Source organism: Ochotona princeps, chromosome 28 (genome assembly GCF_030435755.1).
Source record: "Ochotona princeps isolate mOchPri1 chromosome 28, mOchPri1.hap1, whole genome shotgun sequence".
Lineage (NCBI taxonomy): Eukaryota > Metazoa > Chordata > Mammalia > Lagomorpha > Ochotonidae > Ochotona > Ochotona princeps.
The window spans coordinates 20,425,636-20,449,445 of record NC_080859.1 but is presented as its reverse complement, the minus strand read 5'-3'; the positions used below and the strand labels follow the sequence as shown (position 1 = coordinate 20,449,445).

The following is a 23,810-nucleotide window of genomic DNA, read 5'->3' as shown; positions in this document are numbered from 1 at the left end:
CAGTCCGCAGCAGCGTAGCTGGGATCCCAGCCAAGCATTCTTATGTGAGATTGGGGTGCCTCAAGCAGCAGCTTAATCTTATATGCCATAATGCCTTCTTTCAGAATGTGACAATTTTAAGTTGTCTGATCTACAGGATAGTTTATAGTTAAATTTATGAAGACATTAATAACACTGGAATATTCACTGTTTATACAAACATATCCTACAGAAAAACAAAACAAAACATGGAAATAACAAAACTGTACCCACACAGGTGGTAAGGGCTCAAGCGCTAGTGCTGTTCCCATTGCTTGACTAGGTATTTGCAGCAAGCCGGATTAGAAGGAGAGCAGCTGGGACTTGTGAAGGAACTTCAATCTGGAATGCCAGCCTTGCTGTAGTGGACTGTTGCTTAAAACTGTTAAGCAACAATGGTAATCCCCGGTTTGTCTGGGTTTGACTGCCAGCTCTGGCTCCTGACTCCAGTTCCTGCTGATTCAGATCTAGCAAGCAGTGCATAAAACAGTTTTCTGCCACCTGAAATGAGAAACCTAGACTGCGGTCCCAACATCTAGCTTAGACTAGGTTCAACAAAGTCCTCATCCTTCAGGCATCAGGAGGAGTAGACCAGGAAGGTGATGGGCAGTTGCCCTTTTCCTCAAACCAAACAAATGAATCTCCTATTGTGCGAAGAGGGGAGACTTGACACTATTACTGGTCTTTTGGTGGAAATGAGGGCTCAGTTGGCCAAGTGAGATTGCTCTCAGGTGAATCAGTACACAGTTGTGAGCTCCTTGTGGGAAAGAATGTCAAAGGAAATACCCTTGGGGCCTAAAACAAGGTCAGGGTCAGTCTGTCTTCAACCCACCAGGTGGTTGGGACCTTCCACTGTACAGTGCTAATTTACCTCTCTATGGCTTGTGCTTATATTTTAAGCTCAAAAAACTCCATAGAGAATCCATTTTTCTCTAGTTCAGAATGTAAAAAAAGACTGTTAACATGGTTAAATTCTGCAGGACCCTCAGTTCTTTAGGGATGAACTAAAGTGGCTGGCATCATTACCTACAAAAATGTACTGCATGTGACAGAGCTGAAAAAGAAATATTTTACTTTTACCTTTTAATTCCATTTTCCCACAAACCTTTTCTAAAAAAATATTTATTTTCTTTTTATTAGAAAGTCAGAAAGACAGAGAGACAGAGAAAGAGAGGAAGAACTTCCATCCTCTGATTCACTCCCCAAGTGGCCTCAAAGGCCGGAGCTGAACCAATCTAAACCCAGGAGCCCAGAGCCTTTTCAGAGTCTCCCATGCCGGTGCAGTGTCCCAAGGCCTTGGGTCATCTTCCACTGCCATCCCAGGCTACAAGAAGGGAGCTGGATGGGAAGTGGAGCAGCCTGGACACGAACCAGGACATGAACCAGGACACGAACCGGCCCCCATGTGGGATCCCAGTGCACGCAAGACAAGGACTCTAGCCACTAGGTTACCACACTGGGCCCCAGATGCTGTGCTTCTGACGCAGCATCCTGATAATGCAGCCAGGAAAGCAGTGGGATGATGGCAAAGTTCTTTCTGTTTATTTTGTTTTTAATTTTTATTTTTCATGACACAGTTCCTTAGGCTCAGGGACTTCCCCTTCCACCCTTCCCAATGCCCTTCCTTCCCTGCCCCCACTGTTTTCCCCTACCTTGTAACAATAGTATAGTCCTTCAATAACAGTCACAAGTCATCATTGACATTGTAGGTATAGACAATGATAGAAAGCCCAGCATCCTAGTGTCAAGACATATTTAACAGGTTCTTGAGAGTCCATGTTTTATTCGGAAGTAGTGATGTATACATACTGCGATGTAGCTTCACTTCGTGGTATGCCTGGATGGCCAACGTTCTTAGGCCCCTGACATACACATGGGGGACCTGAATAGAGGTCCTGGCTTCTCTCTGGCCAACATTTGAGTGTTGCAGCTATTTGGGGAGTGAATCAGTTTATGAAAGTGTGTGTGTGTGTGTTTCCTTATCTCTCCTCTCCTGTGACTCTATCTTTCTAAAAAAAAATAGATTTAAAGTAAATGATTAATTGTCGTTTAGCCTGGGGTCATCACAAGGCAGCAGGGGAGTGGCGACTCCAGCCAAGGCAGAGCTAGATTTTCATCATTCCTGGTCCCTGTGAGCAGGTCCTCCAAAGGGGTCCCCAGGAGTCTCCAAACATCCCAAACTACCTACCTGAAAAACACTGTCCTGAACCTGGAGATCCCTGGTCAAAATACAGGTGATCTGTGAACCTGGGTCGGGAAATAGCCTTTACAGATCACTAACCTCTAGAGAGGTAGTAATACTCAGTAGAAACCACAAATAGTTTCAAGTTACACAGCAGTGGCTACAAACAAGATCCCCAAAGCAGTAGCCTCGGTTCCACTGCAGGAAGCTGTGACTAGGCATTTAAGCCACAGAATTTCACAGTTATCTACATTCGTGGCTTCGTGGTTTTCTTGGTTTTCCCCCTTCCAGGACCCAGTGGAGGAGACTGCCTCGAAGAAGGGTGGGCTGTGATCACCCCATGGGACACTTTTTGTTTCTCTGACACCCACCTGCACCCCTGCCAGTTCCGCTGGTCGTTAGGGAACTGCAAGCGGACGCCAGGGGGCGGAGGGGCACAAAGGAGGCCGAAGCGCAGAAGCACCGAAAGCTATCCGGGTAGAAGAACCGAAAGCAATCGAGTCTCCTTCCGCGTAAGTGAGGTGAAGATTCTCTTCAGACGCAGAGCGCACGGTCCTGCAGCGCGTCAAACTGGCGGCCCGGCGACAGAGGCGCCCCTGGCGCACCGGCATCCTGCAGCCGACGCTGCTGTTCCTGCTTTTGCTGCAAGAGCGGGCAGCAGGTGAGGGGTGGATGGCGAAAGATGGGGGAGAGGGTGTGTCCTGAGGGCTGAAGACGGCACCCCTGTCCCAGAGGAGCGCGGGTGGAGGCAGGGAAGGAGGAGGAGGAAACTGCTGAGGGTAGCTGGCTCCGCAGTGCCGGTGAAAGTCAGTCACGGATCTGAGGGACCCCCACTGAGTCATATGGATCGGGGTGAGCAGTTCTCCCTGAACTTGATGCAGCCAATACCAGAGCTTTCCGGGGTCACCTAGGCTGGCATGGGCAGTCGCCTTGGCCTTCCAGGAAGCCACTATTTCAGCTTAGATGGAAGGTGGTGGGGTGGGGATAAGAACAGGTGTAAGGGTGAGCAGTTCATCCTTCCTCCGCCTAGCCCCGAGCTGGGGCTCTTCCTGGTTCCCTGTCCCAGAGTTCCCCTCAGCACTTTGCATTCCTTGAAATGTGGGGAAGGGAGTGGGGAGGAAGCAGGTGAGGGGGGAAGTTCCTGGCTCCTGGTGAGGGGGGACAAGTGGGTGGAGTGCTCAGAAGGGGGAAGTTCTCTGACTTGGCCTGGAATTTCCTTTCTTCTTTCTTCTTCTTTTTTTTTTTAAGATTTATTTGGGTCCGGCAGCGAAGACTAGTGGCTAAAGTCCTCGCCTTGAACGCACCGGGATCCCATATGGGCGCCGGTTCTAATCCCAGCAGCTCCACTTCCCATCCAGCTCCTGCTTGTGGCCTGGAAAAGCAGTCGAGGATGGCCCAATGCTTTGGGACCCTGCACCCACGTGGGAGAACTGGAGGAAGCACTGGCCATTGCGCTCAATTGGGAAGTTCCTGGCTACTGGCTTCAGATCGGCACAGCATTGGCTGTGAGCCAATCCGAAGCCAGGAACCTCCTCCAGGTCTCCCACGCAGGTGCAGAGTCCCAAAGCTTTGGGCCGTCCTCTCCTGTTTTCCCAGGCCACAAGCAGGGAGCTAGATGGGAAGTGGAGCTGCCAGGATTAGAACCGGCACCCATATGGGATGCTGGGGCTTGTAAGGCGAGGACTTTAGCCTCTAGGCTATCGCGCCGGGCCCTCGTTTCTTTCTTAATTTCAGTTCTGCACAGAGGTGCTGGCATAACCATTTGAAAATCCTCACCACACCCCAGGACACCCGCTACCTCACAGCAGAGATGCTGTGTTGCCACCATATCAGGAGTAACTGCTGATGTCCCTTAAGTCAGTCTGTCCGAATTACTTCACGTGTAAGAAGCCTTTTTGGCTCCCAGCCATTTCGCTGGGAGATAGGTTACAGAAATCCTGCCTCCCTTGAAATACCGAGATCCAGCAACTCTCAAAGCTCTTACATAAAGCAGGTAGTATATGCACATACTCTACAAGCACCCTTCTCTGTAGATTATCTATAATATTTATAGTATAGACTACAATATAAATACCATGTTAATAGTTGTTATACTCTTCTCTTTAGCAATAACAGGAAATGTTAAGAGCGGATGCACTTTTTTTCCTGAACATTTTTCCGTATGAGGTCAGCCAAATCCTTTGCCAAACGGACGGCCAGCAGTGCATACATAAATGACTAAACGGGGGGCTGACACTAGGTGGCAGCACTGCAAATTGTTTTTTTCTTGAGTTGGAATTTTCAGTTTTTTTTTTTTTTTTTTTTTTTTTTGCGGGGGAGGGGGGAGTCAGATATATAGAGGAGGAGAGACAGGGAGGAAGATCATCCATCTGATGTTTCACTCCCCAGGTGCCCCCATTGGCCGCAACAGCTGAGCCGATCCAAAACCAGAAGCCAGGAGCTTCTTCCCCTGGGTGCAGGGTCCCAAGACTTTGGGCCATCCTCGACTGCTTTCCCAGGCCACAAGAAGGGAGCTGGATGGGAAGTGGAGATGCCGGGATTAGAACCAGCGTCCATATGGGACCCCGGCGTGTACAAGAAAGGACTCCAACTGCTAGGCTTCCATGCCAGGCCAGGAATTTTAAGAGTTTTAAAAAATGCACGCATTTTATTTTTATTTGTTTGAAAGGCAGAACAACACGGAGAGACAGAAGCTGAGGGAGAGAAATGGGAGAGAGTGAGGTCTTCCGTTTTCAGTGTCTGTTACAACCTCACGGAAGGTGTAAGTCCTGACATGGTCAGCTGCCTCCCCGGTGGGCAGAAGCAGGAAGCTAGCTTGGAAGAGCAGGTGCAACTCCATCCAAGGCACTCCAATATCCATGCCCCAAGTGCTGACTTCACCTACTGTGCTTGCTCCACAGTGCCAGGAACCTCTCAGGACATTGTAAATTGGGGCCAGCACAGTGGTGAGCCACGCTAATCTGCCTGCCAGCATGAGCACCCATGTAGGCATCAGTTCGAGTTTCAGCTGCTCCGCTTCGGATCCGGATCCTTGCTAAGAGCAGCAGAGAATGGCCCAAGTCCTTGGGACCCTACACTCATGTGGGAGACCCAGAAGAAGCTCCTGGCTCCCAGCTAAGGATCAGCTCAGCTCTGGCCATTACAGCCATTTGGAAGTGAACCAGTGGATGGAAGATCTCTGTAACTTTAGATTTCCAAAAAAAATTATTTTTTTAGGATTTTTAAAAAAATTGTCAGATGGAGAGATGGAACACTGAGCTGATCTGAGACCGGGAGCCTCTTCCAGGTCTCCCACACAGATGCAGGGTCCCAAGACTTTGGGCTCTACCCCACTGCTTTCCCAGGCCACAAACAGGGAGATTAATCAGAGACAGAGCAGTCTGGACACAAAGTCCTGCCCCTACGGGATGCTGTTGCTTGTAGGAGGAGGATTAGCCAGTTGAACCATCGTGCCACCCCATATACAAAAAAAATTTTTTTCAGACTACTCTATAGGGCCTGGCGCTATAGCCTAGTGGCAAAATCCTTGCCTTGCTGGTTCAGGATCCCATATGGGCACTGGCTCATGTCCAGCTGCTCCGTTTCCCATCAAGCCCCTGCCTGTCTTTCTCTCTGTCTCTCCTTCTCTCTGTAAGTCTGCCTTTCCAAGAAAATAATCTTTTTTTTAAAGGTTTATTTTATTTTATTATTGCAAAGTCAGATTTACAGAGAGGAAGAGAGACAGAGGAAGAGCTTCTGTCTGATGATTCACTCCCTAAGTGACCACAATGGCTGCAGCTGCGCCAATCTGAAGCCAGGAGCCTAGAGCTTCATCCAGTTGTCCCATGCGGGTGCAGGGTCACAAGGTTTTGCACCATCCTTGTCTGCTTTCCCAGGCCACAAACAGGGAGCTGGATGGGAAGTGGAACCACTGGGATTAGAACCGGTGCTCATATGGGATCCCAGCTTGTTGAAGGCGAGGACTTTAGCCACTAGGCCACCACGCCGGGCCCTAAATCTTTTTTTTTTTTTTAAATAACCTTATTATCTGTGGTTTTAGGCCTGCACTGGGGATCTTGGGATGATGGGACTGCCACATACAAACACAAGGATGAGGCCAGGTCCAGAGGCCCAAATTGCAGGCCCGCTGTCTGCTGCAGGCAGGGGAGCTTTCCAGTGATACGTGAAGTGGGGCTCCCCCATCCTTGTTCCTGTTGAGCATACCTGCCAGTTTCATTTACAAGGATGCACTGGATGGTTTTGCATTGAGATTCATGCTATCTTTCCCTGTTTCTCCCCTTGCAGAGAGCCCATGGGGACTTCCCGTGGTGGCTGATGGCCCATCTCACTTTGCAAAGAAGGTGATGGCAGAACTGGCTAATCTGAAGTTAGAAAAGAAGGCCTGGCCTGGAGGTAAGCCCTGCTGTCTGCTGGACAAGAGGCAGGATGGTGGTGGTTAGTGGCTGCCTGTCTACAGCAGGATGTGTTCATATCTGGAATCTTTTAGACAGTCGTGGAGTAGAAGACAGAAACCACAGTTTCCATCAGGTGTCAGGACGCTAGATCTAGACCCCAGAGGCCTGGCTCCTCCCCTTTCATTTTTTTTTTAAAGATTTTATTTATTTTTATTGCAAAGCCAAATATATATAGAGGAGGAGAGACAGAGAGGAATATCTTCTGTCCGATGACTCACTCCCCAAATGGCTACAGTGGCTGGAGCTGCGCCGATCTGAAGCCAGGAGCCAGGAACTTCCTCCAGGTCTCCCACGCAGGTGCAGGGTCCCACATTTTTAAAATATTAAATAGACTTTAATATTAAATAGACTTGGGCCCGGAGGCGTGGCCTGGCGGCTAAAGTCCTCGCCTTGAACGCCCCAGGATCCCATATGGGCGCCGGTTCTAGTCCCGGCAGCTCCACTTCCCATCCAGCTCTCTGCTTGTGGCCTGGGAAAGCAGTGGAGGATGGCCCAATGCTTTGGGACCCTGCACTCGTGTGGGAGACCTGGAAGAGGTTCCTGGTTCCCGGCTTTGGATCGGCGCAGCACAGGCCCGTTGCGGCTCACTTGGGGAGTGAAACATCAGATGGAAGATCTTCCTCTCTGTCTCTCCTCCTCTCTGTATATCCGGCTTTTCAATAATAATAAATCTTTAAAAAAAAATTAAATAGACTTTAGCTTCCATGTGATTAGCTATTTTAGCTATCTGAATGCCCTTTTTCATTGTGGTAAAATAGACATCATACAAAACTTACTATTTAACTATTTTAGGTATGTAATTCTGTGACAATAAGTACTTTGATACTGCTATGCAACCATCATCACTCCATTTTCAGGGCTTTTCCCTCTTCCCAAGCTGAAACTGTATCCGTAAAGCAGTAAGCACTCGCTCCTCTGTCAAGCCTTTTGCACTCTCTTTTCATTTTGCTAAAATCTCCATTTCTTGATCTTTGAAATATATATATATTTGAAAGGCAGAGTTGTAATTCTCTGTAGAGATAGGTGGGGGGATATACAAAGAGCTCTTCCATCTGCTGGTTCACTCCCCAAATGGCTACAGTGAGCAGCCTGGGCCAGACCGGAGCCAGGAGCCAGGAGCTGGATCTGGGTCTCCCACATTGGTACAGAGGTCCAAAAGCTTGGGTCATGTTCCATTTCTTTCCTAGGTAATTTAGGGAGCTGGATTTGAAATGCAGCAGTCAGGATTCCAACCAGCTCCCACATGTGATAGTATTGCGGGTAGAAATATTACGCACTGTGCTACAACAGCTACTCTCTGGGAAAGTTTCTACCCCACCCACTCAGACTTCAGACCATTTCCATGTTTCCACAGGGACCCACTCTCTCCACTATCACTACCTGGCCCTGTCAGAGCCTGGCCCAGACCTCCCTGAGTTTCTGGCTGTGGGTTATGTGGACGACCAGCCTTTCATCCGGTATGACAGTCGTACAGGCAAAGCTGAGCCTCAGGCTGCGTGGATGGACCCCGTGGCTGCCCAGTACTGGGAGACAGAGACCCAGAAGCAGAAGGCCTGGGAGAAGGTACAACAGGTGGAGATGTGGACGGTGATGGGCTTCTACAACCAGAGCAGTGGTAAGCGCAGCAGGCTCTCTTTCTTGGCCTCATCTGCTTGCTAACCTCCCTCCGCCCTAGGCAGTTACGTCCATCCTCCAGGGAAAAGAGGCATGCCTTCCTGGTACACTCCTGACGCACAACTAGAGCAGAACCTTACAGTAGGTTGTCACAAATCCTGCAGAGCTATTGGACTTACGATGCCTGCCCTGGGCTACCCATAATTCCAGCCTTCAGCAGACCAAGGGAGGCTTTTTCCTGCCCCGGTAGTTTCCTGCCCTAGTTTCTTCAAATCATGCCTCCCCAGAGTCCCTCAAATCCATAGAGATGGAATGAAATAAGCAGATAGCTCAGCACGGGTAAGAACATAGGCAAGGACGCCTGTTCTTCCCAATGTGAGCGAGGGGGGAAGGGGCATTGCTTCCAGCCTCTGTCTTCATCTTGGCAGCACATCGGCTCGTGCCCTTGCTGGGACTGCGGCTGCTGTTCCGGGAGCACTCTGTGGCACTCAGCTTGTTCATGAGCACAACCAGGATGAGTTGTTCCTCCTGCTTTAGCTGACACACCTAAATGGCCAGCCAAGGTCTCAGGAGGAGAGGAGGAGGCGCAGAAGGGCTGTGCCTGGGGCATGTGTCCGAACCCAGCCCGGGGCCCCTGGGAAATCAGCAGGCTCAGTGGAGTTCACGTTAAAAATCTCTGAAATGGGTCATGTCTCAGTCTTAGCATTCAGAGGATCTGACCCGCATAGATAACCCAGTTCTCTCTCTCTCTTTTTTAATAGATAATAAAATAATGATGTTCTTATAATCATTAACATAGATGTTTTTCCTCGGTGAGGAAACGGGAGAATGGTGGGTTTCTCAGACCTGACTGTTCATGGCAATTACCGAGGGTCCATGTTTCAAACACTCAGGCCCTGCTGATCACTTCCCCTAGCCTTGGAGATCCTTGGGGGGTGGGGCAAGCCCCTTTCAGCTTTCAAGGTCTCTGCTCCCGTGGTGACTAGGGCCTCCTTGCCCGCGTGTACAGGCATACACAGTGCTCAGCGCATGTTTGGCTGTGAGATCAATGAAGATGGCAGTTCTAGAAGCTTCTGGCAATTTGGCTTCGATGGGCACGACCACCTGTCGCTGGATATGGAGACGCTGAGCTGGGTGTCAGCCGAGCCAGTGGCCATAAGAACAAAGAGCTGGTGGGAGATGGAGCACTGCTATGCCGAGTATGACAAGGCCTACCTAGAAGGCCTTTGCCTCACCTCCCTGCACAGGTACCTGGAGCTGGGAGGCCAGAGCCTCACCCGGAAAGGTAAGACCTCATCAGGGCCAATGCAAAGCCAAGAGTGACCCCTCCGCACCCAACTCAGGAGAGCCATGCCCATTGGCAGAGAAGCCTGCGAGGGAGGAGGTTGGGCTGTATCTAAACTCAGATGAGCTGATCACAGCCTAGAAGGTTGGCAAATTAGCAAACAGCTTCCTCAGGAAGGGGTGGGCCGCGAAAAGCCCAGACCTCAGATCACTACACCATGGGAAGTGGAGGGAATCGTTCTGGAGTCTCCTTTGACTCACAGACTGGCCTTGGTAATGAACCCCCAGATTCTGAGCCTCACATCCTTCACCTGTAAATCATTTCTGAAGCTCATTGGAATTGACTGTGCTATGAGACTGTCCTTTGAGAAATAAACGCCAGGTCATTCCAGGCAGCCATGGAGCTGGAGCCGTTTACATATCCCTTATTCTGAACATGTTCCCTGGACTCCACGTGCAGCCTGCATGGCTCCCAACCCCAAGAGGTGGAGATGCAAGGTCTGAGTGGCACACAGAGAAAGCGGGGTGCTCAGGACTGCTGAGGGGGGAGGCCTTTGGAGTGGCAGTGGTCATGGAGACTGGGAAAAAGCCAGATCACAGTGGCCTGCGTTTGTGAACATCTGTGGATTAAGGGATGGAATGGATGGGACAGATAACGTTAGGAGATGGTGTGACTTCAAGAGCACACACACAGTTCAGAGCTCAGATAGGAGAACCCGACCTTTCAGATCCAAATCCCAGCTCAGAACGTGCCTGCTGTGTGACCTTGTAAGAGTTACCTGACCTTTCTGTGCCTTAGTGTCTTCATCCAGTAACAGGGACTGCAAATCTGCCTGAGCCTTCCTGAGCTGGAGTTATAACACTGTGTGACATCACTGACTGCTGAGTTCTCACTCAGCACCAGACGTCATTCAGTGCCCTTCTCTTGGATTGGTTCAGTAATTATCACAACCTAGACAGGATCCCCAATAAGCTTTGAGGGACAGAGAGTTCCAGGGCCTCTCTAGGACTATGCAGCTATGCAGGGGCAAAGAGAGCTTCACACTCAAGCGGCCTGATGCAAGCCCACACGAAACCCACCCAGTGCCTTCACTTAAAACAACCACTCCTGGACTTGGTATGATGGCTCAATGGCTAAAATCTCGCCTTGCCAGTGCTGAAATCCCATATAGGCACCCTTTCACGTCCCGGCAGCTCCACTTCCCACCCAACTCCCTGCTTGTGGCCTGGGGAGGCACCAGAGGGTGGCCCAAGGCCTTGGGACCCTGTGTCTGCATGGGAAATCAAAAAGGAGCTCTTAGCTCCTGGCTTTGGATCAACTCAGTTCCAGCCACTGTGGCCACTTGGGGAGTAAACCAGAAGATCGAAGATCTTTCTCTCTGTCCCTCTTTCTCTCTGTAAATTAGATCTGGCTTTCCAATAAAAATAAACAAGTCTTAAAACAAACAAACAAACAAATAAAAACAACTGGTCCAATACGGTAGCCTAGTGGCTAAATCTTCGTCTTGCACGCACCGGGATGCCATATATGTGCTGGTTTGTGTTACAGTTTCTCCACTTCCCATCCAGCTCCCTGCTTGTGGCCTGGGAAAACAGTAGAGGGTGTCCTAAAGCCTTGAGACCCTGCACCCACAGGTAGTAGACCCAGAAAAGTTTCCAGCTCCGGGCTTCAGATCAGCTCAGCTCTGGCTGTTGTGCCCACTTGGGGAGTGAACCAGAGCATGGAAGCTCTTTCTCTCTGTATCTCCTCTCTGTATAATCTTATTAGGAATGTTCTACTGAGTCAGGGAGTCATGGGACGGGGCGGGGGAATCTAGAATTTCTATGAGAATAACAGAGTTTCTATAGACTTCTCCCTGAGTTCGGGGAGACTAGGCCACACACCTCATGAGATTACTCAGGACAGTGCCTCTTTGCTATGGTGGCCGTGGGTCTTCCACATCCTCTGTGGAGAGAGTCCCATGTCCTCCAGCCCAGGATTGTGACAGAGGCAACAGGGTGAGGCACTAGGGGAGAGTAGGGATGGGTAGAGAGGGGCTGCTCACCAGTATTCCTCTTCCTATCTCTGCAGAACCTCCCATGGTGCAGATAACAAAGCACAGGACTCAGGACAGAGCAACACTGAGGTGCTGGGCCCTGGGTTTCTATCCAAGGGATATCTTATTGAGCTGGTGGCTGGATGGAAAGGAGCTGACCTTGGAGACTGAGCATGTGGAAACTCGCCCCAGTGGCGATGGCACCTACCAGACATGGGTGGCTATTCAAGTGCCTGCCGGAAATGAGGCCCAGTACAGCTGCCATGTGCAACATTCTGGCCTGAACTATACACTCACCATGGCCTGGGGTAAGTAGCTGGCTTAGGTGGGAGAAGGCAAGGAGGGATTGCAGAGGGTACCCGGACACAGTGTCATGGTTTAAGGGAGACCCCTATTCTCTGCTCTCTTTAGAACCACCATCTTGGTTCGCTACCATTATAATCCTCACAGTCTCCGTTGCTGTCTTCATCATACTGGTAGCCATGTCTATAATATGCTACAAAACATGTCCTCAAGGTAGGTGGGGAAGAAACAAGTTGTGGGAGGTCTTCTTGTCTGGTCTATCCCGGTAGGGAGTCATTCTCTGCTCTAACCCACAGCCAGAACTATTTCCTGCTTTGGGGGCACAGTTTCTGTTAAGGCTAGGCCCCCTGTCCCATCTATGGAAAAGCCCTCAGCCCATGCCTTTTGAATCACAGTGAAACCACTGGCCTTGCCTTGGGAAGGGTGGAGGAAAGGGAAACTGAGGATCTGGAGCCACCTCATCTGTCTGTTACTTACATTCTTTTGTATTCTTTCTCCCCACAGTTTGTAAGAAGCCTTATGAGCAAGCCCCAGGTAAGTGCGGCATGGGTGGGCTGAGAATTCCCAGGTGCCCCCAAGTATGGCTGAGACACTTTAGAACCAAAGATGGCAGTGGGATGGTAGGCTGGGGGCTTTTCTTGTATCTAGCCTTGGTTTATCTCTTTTCCACGTTTTTCTATCATTTTGTCCTTCCCCAGCAGATGCCAGCATGGGCAGAGACAGAGAGGTTGATGCCATTTCTCCTTTTGTTCTCTCACAGGCCAAGATCCATGAATGTCAATGCCCAACAAGAACAGGAGCTGCTTAATTTCTCCACTGACAAGTTCACTTTACCAGGTCAAGGGATTGTTTTGTGGTTTGCCTTGGTGGCCTGGAAACACCTATGTTGGCTGGGTAACAGGTGTGATCTGAGCCCAAAAGGCCCACCCTGGGTCCAGCATGATAGCCTAGTGGCTAAATCCCCACCTTGCACATGCTGGAATCGCATGTGGGCGCCAGTTTGTATCCTGGCGGCTCCACTTCCCATCCAGCTCCCTGCTTGTGGCCTGGGAAAGCAGTCGAGGATGGCCCAAAGCCTTGGGACCTGCACCCATGTGGGAGACCTGGAGTAAGCTCCTGGCTCCGGATTGGCACAACTCCGGCCATTGTGGCCGCTTGGGGAGTGAACCAGCAGACGGAAGATCTGTCTGCAAACAACATTCCTCCTCCCCGAGCCTTGCTGAAGGCAGCAGCAGTTTGCACGCCGAGATGAGTTGGCTGACTTTCCAGTTCTAACCATTTCCTGTTTGGGGGATGGGGTGAGGAACTGCTATTCCTGGGACCTATTTCACTCTTGACAACTGGCAGAATGATTTCACATAGCTGTACATCAACTTGAGCTTCACAGGTACCCTGTCAGTTTGGCCATCCTCTGGGCACCACTTACCCAACGTGAGAACCGCAGAGGCTAAGAAAGAACAGGACATGGGACTTGTGTGAAAATATGAGTGTGGGGGTTGTGAATGTCCTGGCTTAAGTGAGAAGCAGCTCACAAGGACAGATGCCTTGAGACTCTCCGTCACCCTACGGGCAGCCGGAGGATGGACTACACACTTGTAATTTTCTTCCAGTCTTTTTGAATAGTTTGAATTTTTATATTAAACTCTTGTTAGTTTTTACAATAATGTTTTTTAAGTCTGTTTTTTCTGTGTCCTGTGGAAACACTTGTTAGGTGTTTGACCTGAGGGAGGCCTAGCTCGCTTGCCCTGTCTCGTCAGCACAGCAGAAAGCTCCTGTCTCCTCTGCGAACCAAACATCTCCTGGGACCACACGTTTCTGATTAGTCAGCAGGCAGTTACAGTCCATGCCTCGTAGGCAGAAAGCCAGGACTGGCATAGAAAAGCCAGAGCACCGGGCGATGCTCTGTTCAAACTGTTGGATTTCAGTGGACAGTGGACATAAGACTAGGACACCCTCTGCCTTTTTTTCTATCCATCCAATGGAAAGCCTCCTGGATCCAACATGTAATGGAAACCTCCCTGTTGGGAACTTCCTGGGGAAAGTTTCAGCTTGTGCTGGGGGCCTCAGCAGTGGGCTGAGGTCTGGTTTTATCCAAGAATGTGTCTTAAATGCCCATCTCAGTAACACATGACTATTGCATTCTCTGCCCGTTGTCCTCATCACATACCAAGAAAGGTCCTAGGTATGTAATTCTCATAGAACACCAGTGTACAAGAATTAATCTTGTGCAATGAGGAACCTACAGCCTGTAGAAGCTGATAGCTGATCAGAGTCCCACAGCTGCTTCATGGTCTGGCTGGAAGCTGGGCACTGGGTCACCGCATCAAAGCTTCAGTGGCAACCCTGCCATGCTATAAATGGGCAGGTAAGTACAAGTCCGCAGTACCCTACCTCCGATTCTGAAATCTAAAAGCAGGGATTGAGCCTAAGTTTGACATCAAAACCTGACCTGACTTAGCCTGAAGTGAGGTTATTCATACTCATTATTTACCTCCTTTATGTGCCTTTGTAGAATTTGCCACAGAAATATTGCCATATTTAATTATAGGCTATATAGACCCAGGCTCTCCAACAGTGTTCCGTCATGATCAACATCCTCAGCTTGGTGCTTTTTTAAAGACCAAAGAATTCTAAGTTCTGAAATAGGTTTGACTCCAAGCGTTTCAGGTAAGGAATTGTGGGCCTGTATTCATAAGGTTTTGTATTAATAATCGTGTTTTATTTATTCCTGACATAAGCACAGTTGTCTAGCTAGCTGTAGAGCAAAACTGGATGCGAGGAACGAGGTGGGAGGTGTGAATGCTCAGGAGAACCCCGGGGACTCCCGGGTCCCAGATGGCATGTCAAGGTCCTCTCGTGCCAGCGCCAGACCTCCACTGGTGCAGCAGTGGGTGGACAGAGGCATCCAGCTAGCCAGTCTCAGTCTGCATTGGTATTAAATTCTGTGCTCCTCTTCTATAATGACTGGTTCCTCCACAGACCTCCAAATTTAGGGTTGACCTTTCCTAAACCATTTCAACCCCATTCGCTATGATTGGGTCTTGCTGGGGCAATTAAAGGCCTTAGACTGGCAATTTTTATGCATTTTTTTGATTCAGTGGGCCTGGTTTACAAGGTTCAGGGAACCTTAGAGAAAGAGAGCTTGTCCCCCCTCCCAGGACTGAGTTCTGTAAAGGAAACCAGGAGGTGGAGAGGTGGGTTGGTCTGGACTTCTCCCAGGGAAACCAAGGAGAGATCTGCAGCTGTACTCTTGCTTCTCAAGCTATGATCTTTCACACTGAACTTCAGCCAGGGGCTCCACGCATGGTTAGCACTTCCCTAGTAACCCCATCTGGTCCAACCCAACTTGTTCCAGAAAAATGCCTGAAGAGCAGGGGAGTTTAATTCCAAGGTTTAAACATAAAGCTAGACACATATGTGCCTTTGACCCAGGGACTTTACTCAACTGCTTTCCTAGGCCACAAGCAGGGAGCTGGATGGGAAGTGGGGCCGCTGGGACACAAACTGGCACCCATACGGGATCCTAGCACATGTAAGACTAGAACTTTAGCTGCTAGGCTACTGCGCTGGGTTCTATCCTGTTCTACTCTTTAGGCCTCAAGAATGAAGTGGTGTGACTAGACTCTGGGTAAAAGGGATAGGATGGAGAACAGATGAATTAAAAGTGATAACCAATCTCTTAGAGATTTAACTGGATTTCAAAATAAAATCCTGGGCCCCGTGTGATAGCGTAACGGTTAAGGTCCCCGCCTTGAATGCGCTGGGATCCCATAAGGGCGCTGGTTCTAATCCCGGCGGCTCCACTTCCCAGCCAGCTCCCTGCTTGTGGCCTAGGAAAGAAGTCGAGGACAGCCCAAGGCCTTGGGTCTCTGCACCTGTATGGGAGACCCAGAAAGAAGTTCCTGGCTCCTGGCTTTGGATCAGCGCAGCACTGGCTGTTGCGGCCACTTGGGGAGTGAATCATCAGAGGGAAGATTTTTCTCTCTGTCTCTCCTCCTCTGTACATCTGCCTTTCCAATAAAAGAAATAAATCTTAAAAAAGGTAAATAAAATAAAATCCTAATTTCTTTGCAGCAAATGTCCTACTCCCTTGGATGTTAATGTCTCACCTTCCCTCTCAAAGGCAACCCTCCCAAACCTCTGGACCATGTGATCTTTCTTCCTGAAGCATCCTTACTTGTTACTATCCAGCTTACGTACAAGAGCCTTGAGAGGATTCAACCAGGAACCAAGCCGAGCATCAGTAGGTCACTGGGACGGCATGAAACCTGACCCAGCCCTGAGGGTCACAGATAGCTTCCCTGAGGAACAACCTGAGCTGGGATCCCAAGGGAAAGTAGATTTAACTATGGAAAGGGAAGTGAGAAGGCAAAAAGAACAGTGCACATCAAGGTCCTGTGTGGAAGAGAATCGAGGAATCTTGCAAGCGGAGGATTAGTGTGGGACAGCAGTCACGCTGATTCCACGGACTGAAAAATTTTGACTTTAATGTACATGGAAGAGCAACCTGCCTCAGTTTTCTCTCGTCAGTTTCCCATCCTCTGCCGTAGAATGTCAAATGAAAAAATTGGTAAATAAGAATAACAAACAAAAGGCAAAGTGCTTGTGGGTTTTGCTCACAGCTACTCTGCTAAAATCTAAACCACAGCCTGGTATTCCAACACATGCTCTCTAGGCCTTGCGGCCGTCGCTCTGCCAGCTGGGTTATGGGCAGCTTTGTTCACTCCTTCCTACTGCAATGTCAGTTATTCCCAGTCTCATTCCACAAGTGAGAAACTAGGGCTACTGCTTAGGACAAACAAATATTATCACAAATACATTACAAACAAGTGAATATATAATTCTGTTTCACATAGATATTAGGACTATTAACATCTGTGTCTCTATCCCCACACCTTTAAAAAATGGTTGACACCAGCTGATCGGGGCAATGGACTGTGCCGGGCCCGGTTCTTGCCTGTACATACAAGAATCTGGTCTGGGAACACCTCAGAGAAAGTTTCTTTGGGGATTCCCCCCAATCGAGCTTCCGGACTCAGAACCCTAACCATCAAATGACAGAGGACAGAACAAGTCAATCAACCACCTCAGCTATATGTTGGTAATGAAAATGCTGGGCAAACGGAGACTCTACAATGGACTGTGTCAATCAGTGGATTCTCCAACGACCGCATTGTGCTTGGAGTGGTGAGAGTGGCAGCAATTCAGATCTGTAGAAATATCAAAACTACTCTGCCGGCTCTACCTTCAGACCAGACGGTCTCCCCAAGAAACTGATGAACTTATTTGGACAATAAGATGCTGGACTTTATGCCTGGTAGATGCTTGCAATGAAAGAATCTCTACTGAATTTGAACTGTGGTAATGCAACAGGGTGGAGGAATCCACCATGGAGCAGGGCTGGGGGGGTTTGGGGAGAGGTAGGGGGAATCCCAGTGCCTATAAAACTGTGTCACATAATACAATGTAATCAATGAAAAAAAAATGGTTGACAGCTCCCCCTCTGTCCCCTTCCTCACGTCCAACCCTGGGCAGTGGCGTAGTACTCTAAATCTCTGCCTGCAGCTTTCTCATTCCATATGGATGCAGGTTCAAGTCCCAGCTGCTCCACTTCTGAACCAGCTCTTTGCTTATCTGGAAAGACAGGGGAAGCTAGCCCAAGGACTCCTGCACCCACGTGGGAGCACCAGAGGAAGCTCCTAACACCGCACAGGCCCACCTCCAGTCATTGCTGCCATGTGGGAAGGGAACCAGCAGGATGGAAGACCTCTCTCCTCTTCCCTGCTAACTCAGCCTTTTCAAGAAAAAATTAAAAAAAAAAATTAAAAGATAAATGTAATGATGGAGGCACTCACTGCCAGAACAGTTTACAGTCAAGAATGCAAAAGAATGATTTGTAATACTTATTTACCTGTGGCTGGACAGAAGGCCAGCAAGTAACCTGTTATTTCTATGCCACCCCTCCCTGTCAGGCAAGCCTTGAACACAAGCCTGGATAAGCGGTTCCCCTGTCTTTCCAGATAAGCAACCAGCTGGTTCAGAAGTGGAGCAGCTGGAACTTGAACCTGCGTCCATATGGAATGAGAAAGCTGCAGGTGGAGACGTAGAGTACTAAAGCCTGCAGCTTTCCTGCGCAGTGACCAGGCCTCAGAGAACTTTTAAACACAGTCCTCAGAAACGTCAATGTGGATGTCCTTCTCCAGGTCTCAGCTACCTCGGCGCTCCGGTCCTTCACTGGATCAGCGCGGCAATGTTCTCTCCTGCACTAATCCCACACTTGATTTAACCAATCTCCAGGTTCTTCCCGCCACCGGCTGCCTCCAACACCCTCGCAGCGCCCACACACCTCCCGGGTGGAAGCTGCGGGTGCACATCGCTTCGTCCTGGGACTCCACGTGTGCACAGTATTAGGCTTTTATTTATGATTAGTATTAGTTTACTATCGTATTCAAATTGCTTACCCCAAGGAGTAGTTCCCACTTATCCTAGCCACTTGATACGGAACTTACAGCCCGCGGAATACAAGCACACAAATTTCTGTTCAAAAAACCAAACTAGCAAACCAAACCATTAAAAAAAAAAAAAAAAAGCCCACGACAGGAAAGCTCCTTCCACGTTTCCGCCCAACGCACCAGGAAAGGGCGGGACATGCTCTACGCCGCCAATAGGCGAAGACAGCCGTACACGCTTCTTCCGGATGCCGTACGCCTTTTTATTTCGCATCTGTCACATCACGCTGTAATCATCTGAGGAGCCTTTTTCAACATCATGCAGTTTTTGTTTCAGAAATCTGGTGGGCTGCCAACTTTTGCTATGTGGCAGAGGGGACTATAACTGTAGAGTTCGTCTCGCCTCTCGCCCTAGGTAGCTTCGCCATCTTGAACAGCCTGGGCGCCTCCCTCTTGAGCAGAGGTGAATCATGGGTGTAGCCATTTTGCTCGGGCGGGAGGGTATTTCCGCTTCCGGCGGGGACCTGCTCTCTCTTTTTCTCGGCAGGGCCGCCGCGCGAGTGGCTGTGCTGCTGGGCTCTGTGAGCCATCCGCTGCCATCCTCCTCGCTGCGGCGACGCTTGAGCCCGTTGCTAACATGACTGAACAGATGACCCTTCGTGGCACCCTCAAGGGCCACAATGGTTGGGTTACCCAGATCGCCACCACTCCCCAGTTCCCGGACATGATACTGTCCGCTTCTCGAGGTTCGTACTGGTTAAGATGTGGGACGGGGCAGTGGAGGGACTGCAGAGGTCTGTGTGTCTTGGAGTTGGACGGAGGTTGCGTTAGGGTCTTGGGCCAGCGCGTTGGGGCGGCCCACGTTGTGGACGAGCGCTCCGAGGCGTGTCAGCCCGGGCTGCCAGTGAGAGTGGAGCTGCTTGCCTCGTAGTTGGCACCCAGCGTGCCCAGTCTGGAAGGCCGGGCGGGGCGGTGATGAGTCCAACATGCCATCTGAGTGCCCGTGCAGAAACCCAGAGGCTGTTTCTGAGCTGCCGCCCGGTCCTTAGCTCGCTGGGAAATGAGTGAACTCGGGGAAACTTGAACTTGTGGCCCCGATCTGCCCTTTATGTCTGTGGTTAATACTTCGTTTTCGTTCTCTAACGGAATTTGGAGCCCTGTGCCTCCGGTTTGTGCCTACGCTGTTAAAAAAGATAACGTTAGGGTCATATCTAGGCCTTAAGTAGCAGACTTTAGAGTCGTAGAACGTGTAGGAAATTTCCATGGCATTAACAATGTTACGTTTGGGTTTTTTTAAATAACCTGAAGACTGGGAATCATTGAATACAAGGGTACTTAAAACTTCAAGATCCTTTTTTTTTTCCCTGCTGCCTCTTTAATTTGGCAGTATGGCTCCGTATTCCGGCTTCCACAGCTCACAGTTCCTCTCCCGCCTGTGCTCTCAAGTTACCATTTTGCTTCTGTGTTTCTTTTAGACAAAACCATCATCATGTGGAAGCTGACTAGGGACGAGACCAACTACGGCATCCCGCAGCGGGCTCTTCGGGGTCATTCCCACTTCGTCAGTGATGTGGTCATCTCATCAGATGGCCAGTTTGCCCTCTCGGGTTCCTGGGATGGAACCCTTCGCCTCTGGGATCTCACAACGCAAGTAGCTGCTCACCCAGCTCTGGGGCCTTGACGGGGGGCAGGGTGGATGCGTTGGGAAGTTGGTGCTCAGGGGAAACCTGGGAATCTTAAAGCATAAGACAGCTACAGAAGATCGGTATTTGGGCCCCTCTGCTTTGAGATACTTAACGGTTGCTGATTGTAGGCCCAATAGTGTGGGAGTAGGCAGCAGTTGGAGCAGGCTTTATTTTGAATTTGGGTCCTAGATTGGCAGGGGTCATGGAGGATCCTGGTGATGACAGATGACATTGTCAACCAATCCCCATGTGGGAGTGAGGACATGTCCTGCAATTCTGATGGAATTCTCTGATATAAACTGAGACAAGGCTTGTGGTCAGAGACACAGGCGGAGTTGGGATGCAGTGCCCTGGGCTCATGATAAGGCCAGGAGAATGTCCAAAGAGTGACAGAGCTCTCCTCCGCAGGGGCACCACCACGCGGCGCTTTGTGGGACACACCAAGGATGTTCTGAGTGTGGCCTTTTCCTCCGATAACCGTCAGATTGTCTCTGGATCCCGAGACAAAACCATCAAGTTATGGAACACTCTGGGTGTGTGCAAGTACACTGTCCAGGTAAAAGGAAGGCCGGGAGCCGTTCCCCCTTGGCTTGTGCAGTGACTGATCTGAGGAGATACGATTCTTAATGGGTCCAAATTGGGAGGTGTTTCAGCAACCCACTGAGAACCGGGAGGGGGTTGTGTATATTTTCCTAAGAGAAATATTTGCTCTGATGTCCATCTCCAGGATGAGTCTCACTCCGAGTGGGTGTCCTGCGTCCGCTTCTCGCCCAACAGCAGCAATCCCATCATTGTCTCCTGTGGCTGGGACAAGTTGGTCAAGGTGAGTTTCAAAGTGGTGTTTGTGGGCTTTTAGAGCTCTTTAACCTTTGTGTTAGCTAACAGAATGATAAAGAACTATTATCCAAGAGTGCGACACCTGTGCTTGGCTTCGCTGTTGCTATTTCTGGCTAATCAGGGCTAGTCTTTACTGTAGACTCCCCCGTTCACACAGGTATGGAATCTGGCCAACTGCAAGCTGAAGACCAACCATATCGGCCATACCGGCTATCTGAACACTGTGACTGTTTCCCCAGATGGGTCCCTGTGTGCTTCTGGAGGCAAGGTATTTGGGGCCCACGAGCTTTAACTCAATTGAAAGGATCACATCTTTGACAATTAGCCAATTTATTCTCAACATCGCCTACTGAAAAGTACCTGCATGAGGCACACTGTGCCGAATTTCTTGAAATGATAGATCTTGTGTTGTGAGTCATCAGAAAGTGTGTGGGGCTACTGCGCGATGTTTTGAATTAAAGTTAGGACTTATAAAGATTGTTAGAGTCATTTAAGTTTGAAGAAGGCCTGGGTACTGGAGGAAAGATCAGGTTCGAGTCTGCTGAGCTAGTGAGGGTTGTGGCATAGCCCTTGGAAGCCGCTGCTTTGGGGTGGCCACATCTCATTGGAGTGCCAGATTCGAGTGTTGGCTGTCTGCTACAGCATGACCTGGGAAGCAGCAGGTTGAAGTAGTCCTGCCACCAGGTGGGAGCTTATCTAACTACAGTTGTCGAAGACATTTGGAAAGTGAGCCAGAAGATGGGAGATCTGCTGTCCTCCTCTCATTCGGCCTTTTAAGTGATGAAAATCTAAAGTAAATTCGAGGGAGATCCAGAGGTGGGTGTCATTGTGTTGACCGGCCTTATCTTTAGGACGGTCAAGCCATGCTGTGGGATCTCAATGAAGGCAAGCACCTTTACACGCTGGATGGAGGAGACATCATCAACGCCCTGTGCTTTAGCCCCAACCGCTATTGGCTGTGTGCCGCCACGGGCCCCAGCATCAAGATCTGGGTAAGTGTGCTCTGTAACCGAGATGCGAGTCCTGCTAGTGTGACTTAAATGCCATCTGGACTCAGTGCTGTGGCTCCTGTGTCCTAAACTGTCAGATGTTCGTAGAGGAGACCGAAGAGGGTTTAGATGCCTGAGATTGGGGTTTTATTTGTGGGGGAGTATCTGTAAAAGGCCATGCAACCTCCTGCCTTGTTAGGCAATACCTTGTCCCCTCAGGTGTTAGAGGGGTCTTTTGAGAGGTTCTCTCTGATCTGTAAGAAAAGGGGAAAAGCATCACTGGTATAAAAGTGTTAAGTGTTCTTGCTGTGGTTTTGACCTGTTCTCAGGACTTGGAGGGCAAGATCATTGTAGATGAACTCAAGCAAGAAGTTATTAGTACCAGCAGCAAAGCAGAGCCACCACAGTGTACCTCTTTGGCCTGGTCTGCCGATGGCCAGGTGAGTACATCTGACTGCTCAGTCGTGCCCATTCTTCCAGGGTTACTGTCCACTGGGTCAGACCTTGAGAATGTAGGGGACCAGGGTGACATAATGCATGCCCCTTTGTTGTAGAGATAATTGGGACATGGACTTAGTGAAAAATTTTATTTAGTGTGTCAGTTTCGGCTGTTTTAATGATTTAATCCTTAGTAACAATTGCTACCACATTCTGGTTTTTTTTTCCAAGTTAAGATCCTTTAAAGCAGCTCTGTCTTTGATGCAGTGGGATTGAAGTTCACAGCTAAGCCTGACTTACTGTCCTTTCTCCCTTGCAGACTCTGTTTGCTGGCTACACAGACAACCTGGTGCGAGTGTGGCAGGTGACAATTGGCACCCGCTAAATATTTTTGGCGTAACTTGAGAAATAAACTGGCTTTCTGAATTACGTGTGCCAAGTGTTTTTCTGAGAAGCATACGCAAAAAGGGCTGATCATTTTGCAGTTGCCGTCATTGATGAATGGCAGACTCCTCAAAATCAAACAAGACGACTGAAGATGGTTCATTTTTCCAAAGGCACAGAAGTCTTACCTGGGAGGATCCAGGGATCTGGCTTCCACCTGGGAAGCAGCAAAGGATGGCCTGACTTGCTGTCATCCATGTGAGATAACTGAACTCCTAAAGGTAGCTCACTGTACTCAATCATGACTTCAAAATTTATTTAAAATGCCAAGTTTGAGAGGGCAAAGGTCCTCCATCAACTGCTTCTCAGATCCTCAGTAGCTGGGCCAGGAGTAGTTAAGGGGGTGGTACACTGTAGGCCACATCTCTGCACTGTAGATTGGTAAAAAGTGCACCTTAATGGTCATTAGGGGAGGGCCTGGTGCAACGGCCTAGTAGTTAAGTCGGCCTTGCAAGTGCTGGGTTCCCACTGGTTAATGTCCCAGCTGCTTCTCTTCCCATCTAGCTCCTTGCTTGTGGTTTGGGATTCTGCACCAATGTTGGGAAACCCCAAGAGACTCCTGGCTTCAGCCCAGCTCCAGCCATTGTGGTTATTTCGGAGTGCTGACCGATTTCTTTGAACAGCACCCATTCACTATACACAGGTTTATTCGCCTAATCGCCATTGCTTTTATTGCAAAGTCATATACTGTGAGGAATATCTTCCATTTGATGATTCACTCCCCAGTGGACAACAGCTGGTGCTGCACCCATCAGGAGCCAGGAGCTTCTTCCAGGTCTTCCACACAGTAGCTTTGGGTCATCCTTGATTGCTTTCCCAGGCCTCAGAGTGCTGGCTGAGGCACTCTGCTGTGAGCCTGGGAAAGCAAGAAAAAACAGCCCAAGGTGCTTGGACTGTAACACAAAGACTTTGAAGCTCCTGGCTTTAGCCTGGCTGGGTATTATCTGCAAGGGGAATCAGATGGAAGAACTATTATAATTTCAAGCAATTCTGGTAGAAGCAAAAAATAGTTTGAACTTACCTGACCCTCAGGCTTTTTCAATTACACCCAGCTAGTAGCCTTTCCTACATCAGTGA

At 49.5% G+C, this 23,810-nt stretch overlaps 2 protein-coding genes and 2 non-coding genes across 5 annotated transcripts; all 4 read left to right on the top strand.

The window, feature by feature from the left end:
- Positions 1–2,763: 2,763 nt before the first annotated feature.
- LOC101531661 (H-2 class I histocompatibility antigen, Q10 alpha chain-like) lies at positions 2,764–13,354 on the top strand. Of its 2 annotated transcripts, none has more exons than XM_036497579.2 (8): positions 2,764–2,861; positions 6,485–6,592; positions 8,009–8,269; positions 9,278–9,553; positions 11,624–11,896; positions 12,000–12,104; positions 12,396–12,425; positions 12,652–13,354. In XM_036497579.2, exons 2-8 carry the CDS (start codon positions 6,544–6,546, stop codon positions 12,663–12,665), a joined length of 1,008 nt encoding a protein of 335 aa, XP_036353472.2. In that variant the 5' UTR covers positions 2,764–2,861; positions 6,485–6,543; the 3' UTR covers positions 12,666–13,354. The 2 variants fall into 2 exon arrangements, with proteins under 2 accessions (XP_036353472.2, XP_058512250.1); XM_058656267.1 differs by having other exon boundaries at positions 11,972–12,104.
- A 5,491-nt stretch (positions 13,355–18,845) lies between these two features.
- Positions 18,846–22,715, top strand: RACK1 (receptor for activated C kinase 1). The gene is made up of 8 exons (XM_058656268.1): positions 18,846–19,086; positions 19,816–19,987; positions 20,434–20,581; positions 20,753–20,848; positions 21,020–21,130; positions 21,714–21,854; positions 22,181–22,291; positions 22,609–22,715. Exons 1-8 carry the CDS (start codon positions 18,978–18,980, stop codon positions 22,672–22,674), a joined length of 954 nt encoding a protein of 317 aa, XP_058512251.1. The 5' UTR covers positions 18,846–18,977; the 3' UTR covers positions 22,675–22,715.
- On the top strand, positions 19,307–19,374 carry LOC118760375 (small nucleolar RNA SNORD95). Its single transcript, XR_004996749.1, has one exon. It is a non-coding gene; the product is annotated as a small nucleolar RNA SNORD95 (small nucleolar RNA).
- Positions 20,234–20,311, top strand: LOC118760372 (small nucleolar RNA SNORD96 family). The gene has a single exon (XR_004996747.1). It is a non-coding gene; the product is annotated as a small nucleolar RNA SNORD96 family (small nucleolar RNA).
- Positions 22,716–23,810: the final 1,095 nt, after the last annotated feature.

What these genes read in the sequence shown, in the direction of transcription:
- RACK1 (XM_058656268.1), top strand. Translation starts at nt 18,978, where the DNA reads ATGACTGAACAGATGACCCTTCGTGGCACCCTCAAGGGCCACAATGGT. An exon ending in GATACTGTCCGCTTCTCGAG is followed by an intron (nt 19,087 to 19,815) that starts GTTCGTACTGGT and finishes TGTTTCTTTTAG; the next exon opens with ACAAAACCATCATCATGTGG. An exon ending in CCTGGTCTGCCGATGGCCAG is followed by an intron (nt 22,292 to 22,608) that starts GTGAGTACATCT and finishes TCTCCCTTGCAG; the next exon opens with ACTCTGTTTGCTGGCTACAC.
- LOC101531661 (XM_036497579.2), top strand. Translation starts at nt 6,544, where the DNA reads ATGGCAGAACTGGCTAATCTGAAGTTAGAAAAGAAGGCCTGGCCTGGA. An exon ending in CCAGAGCCTCACCCGGAAAG is followed by an intron (nt 9,554 to 11,623) that starts GTAAGACCTCAT and finishes CTATCTCTGCAG; the next exon opens with AACCTCCCATGGTGCAGATA. An exon ending in TACACTCACCATGGCCTGGG is followed by an intron (nt 11,897 to 11,999) that starts GTAAGTAGCTGG and finishes TGCTCTCTTTAG; the next exon opens with AACCACCATCTTGGTTCGCT.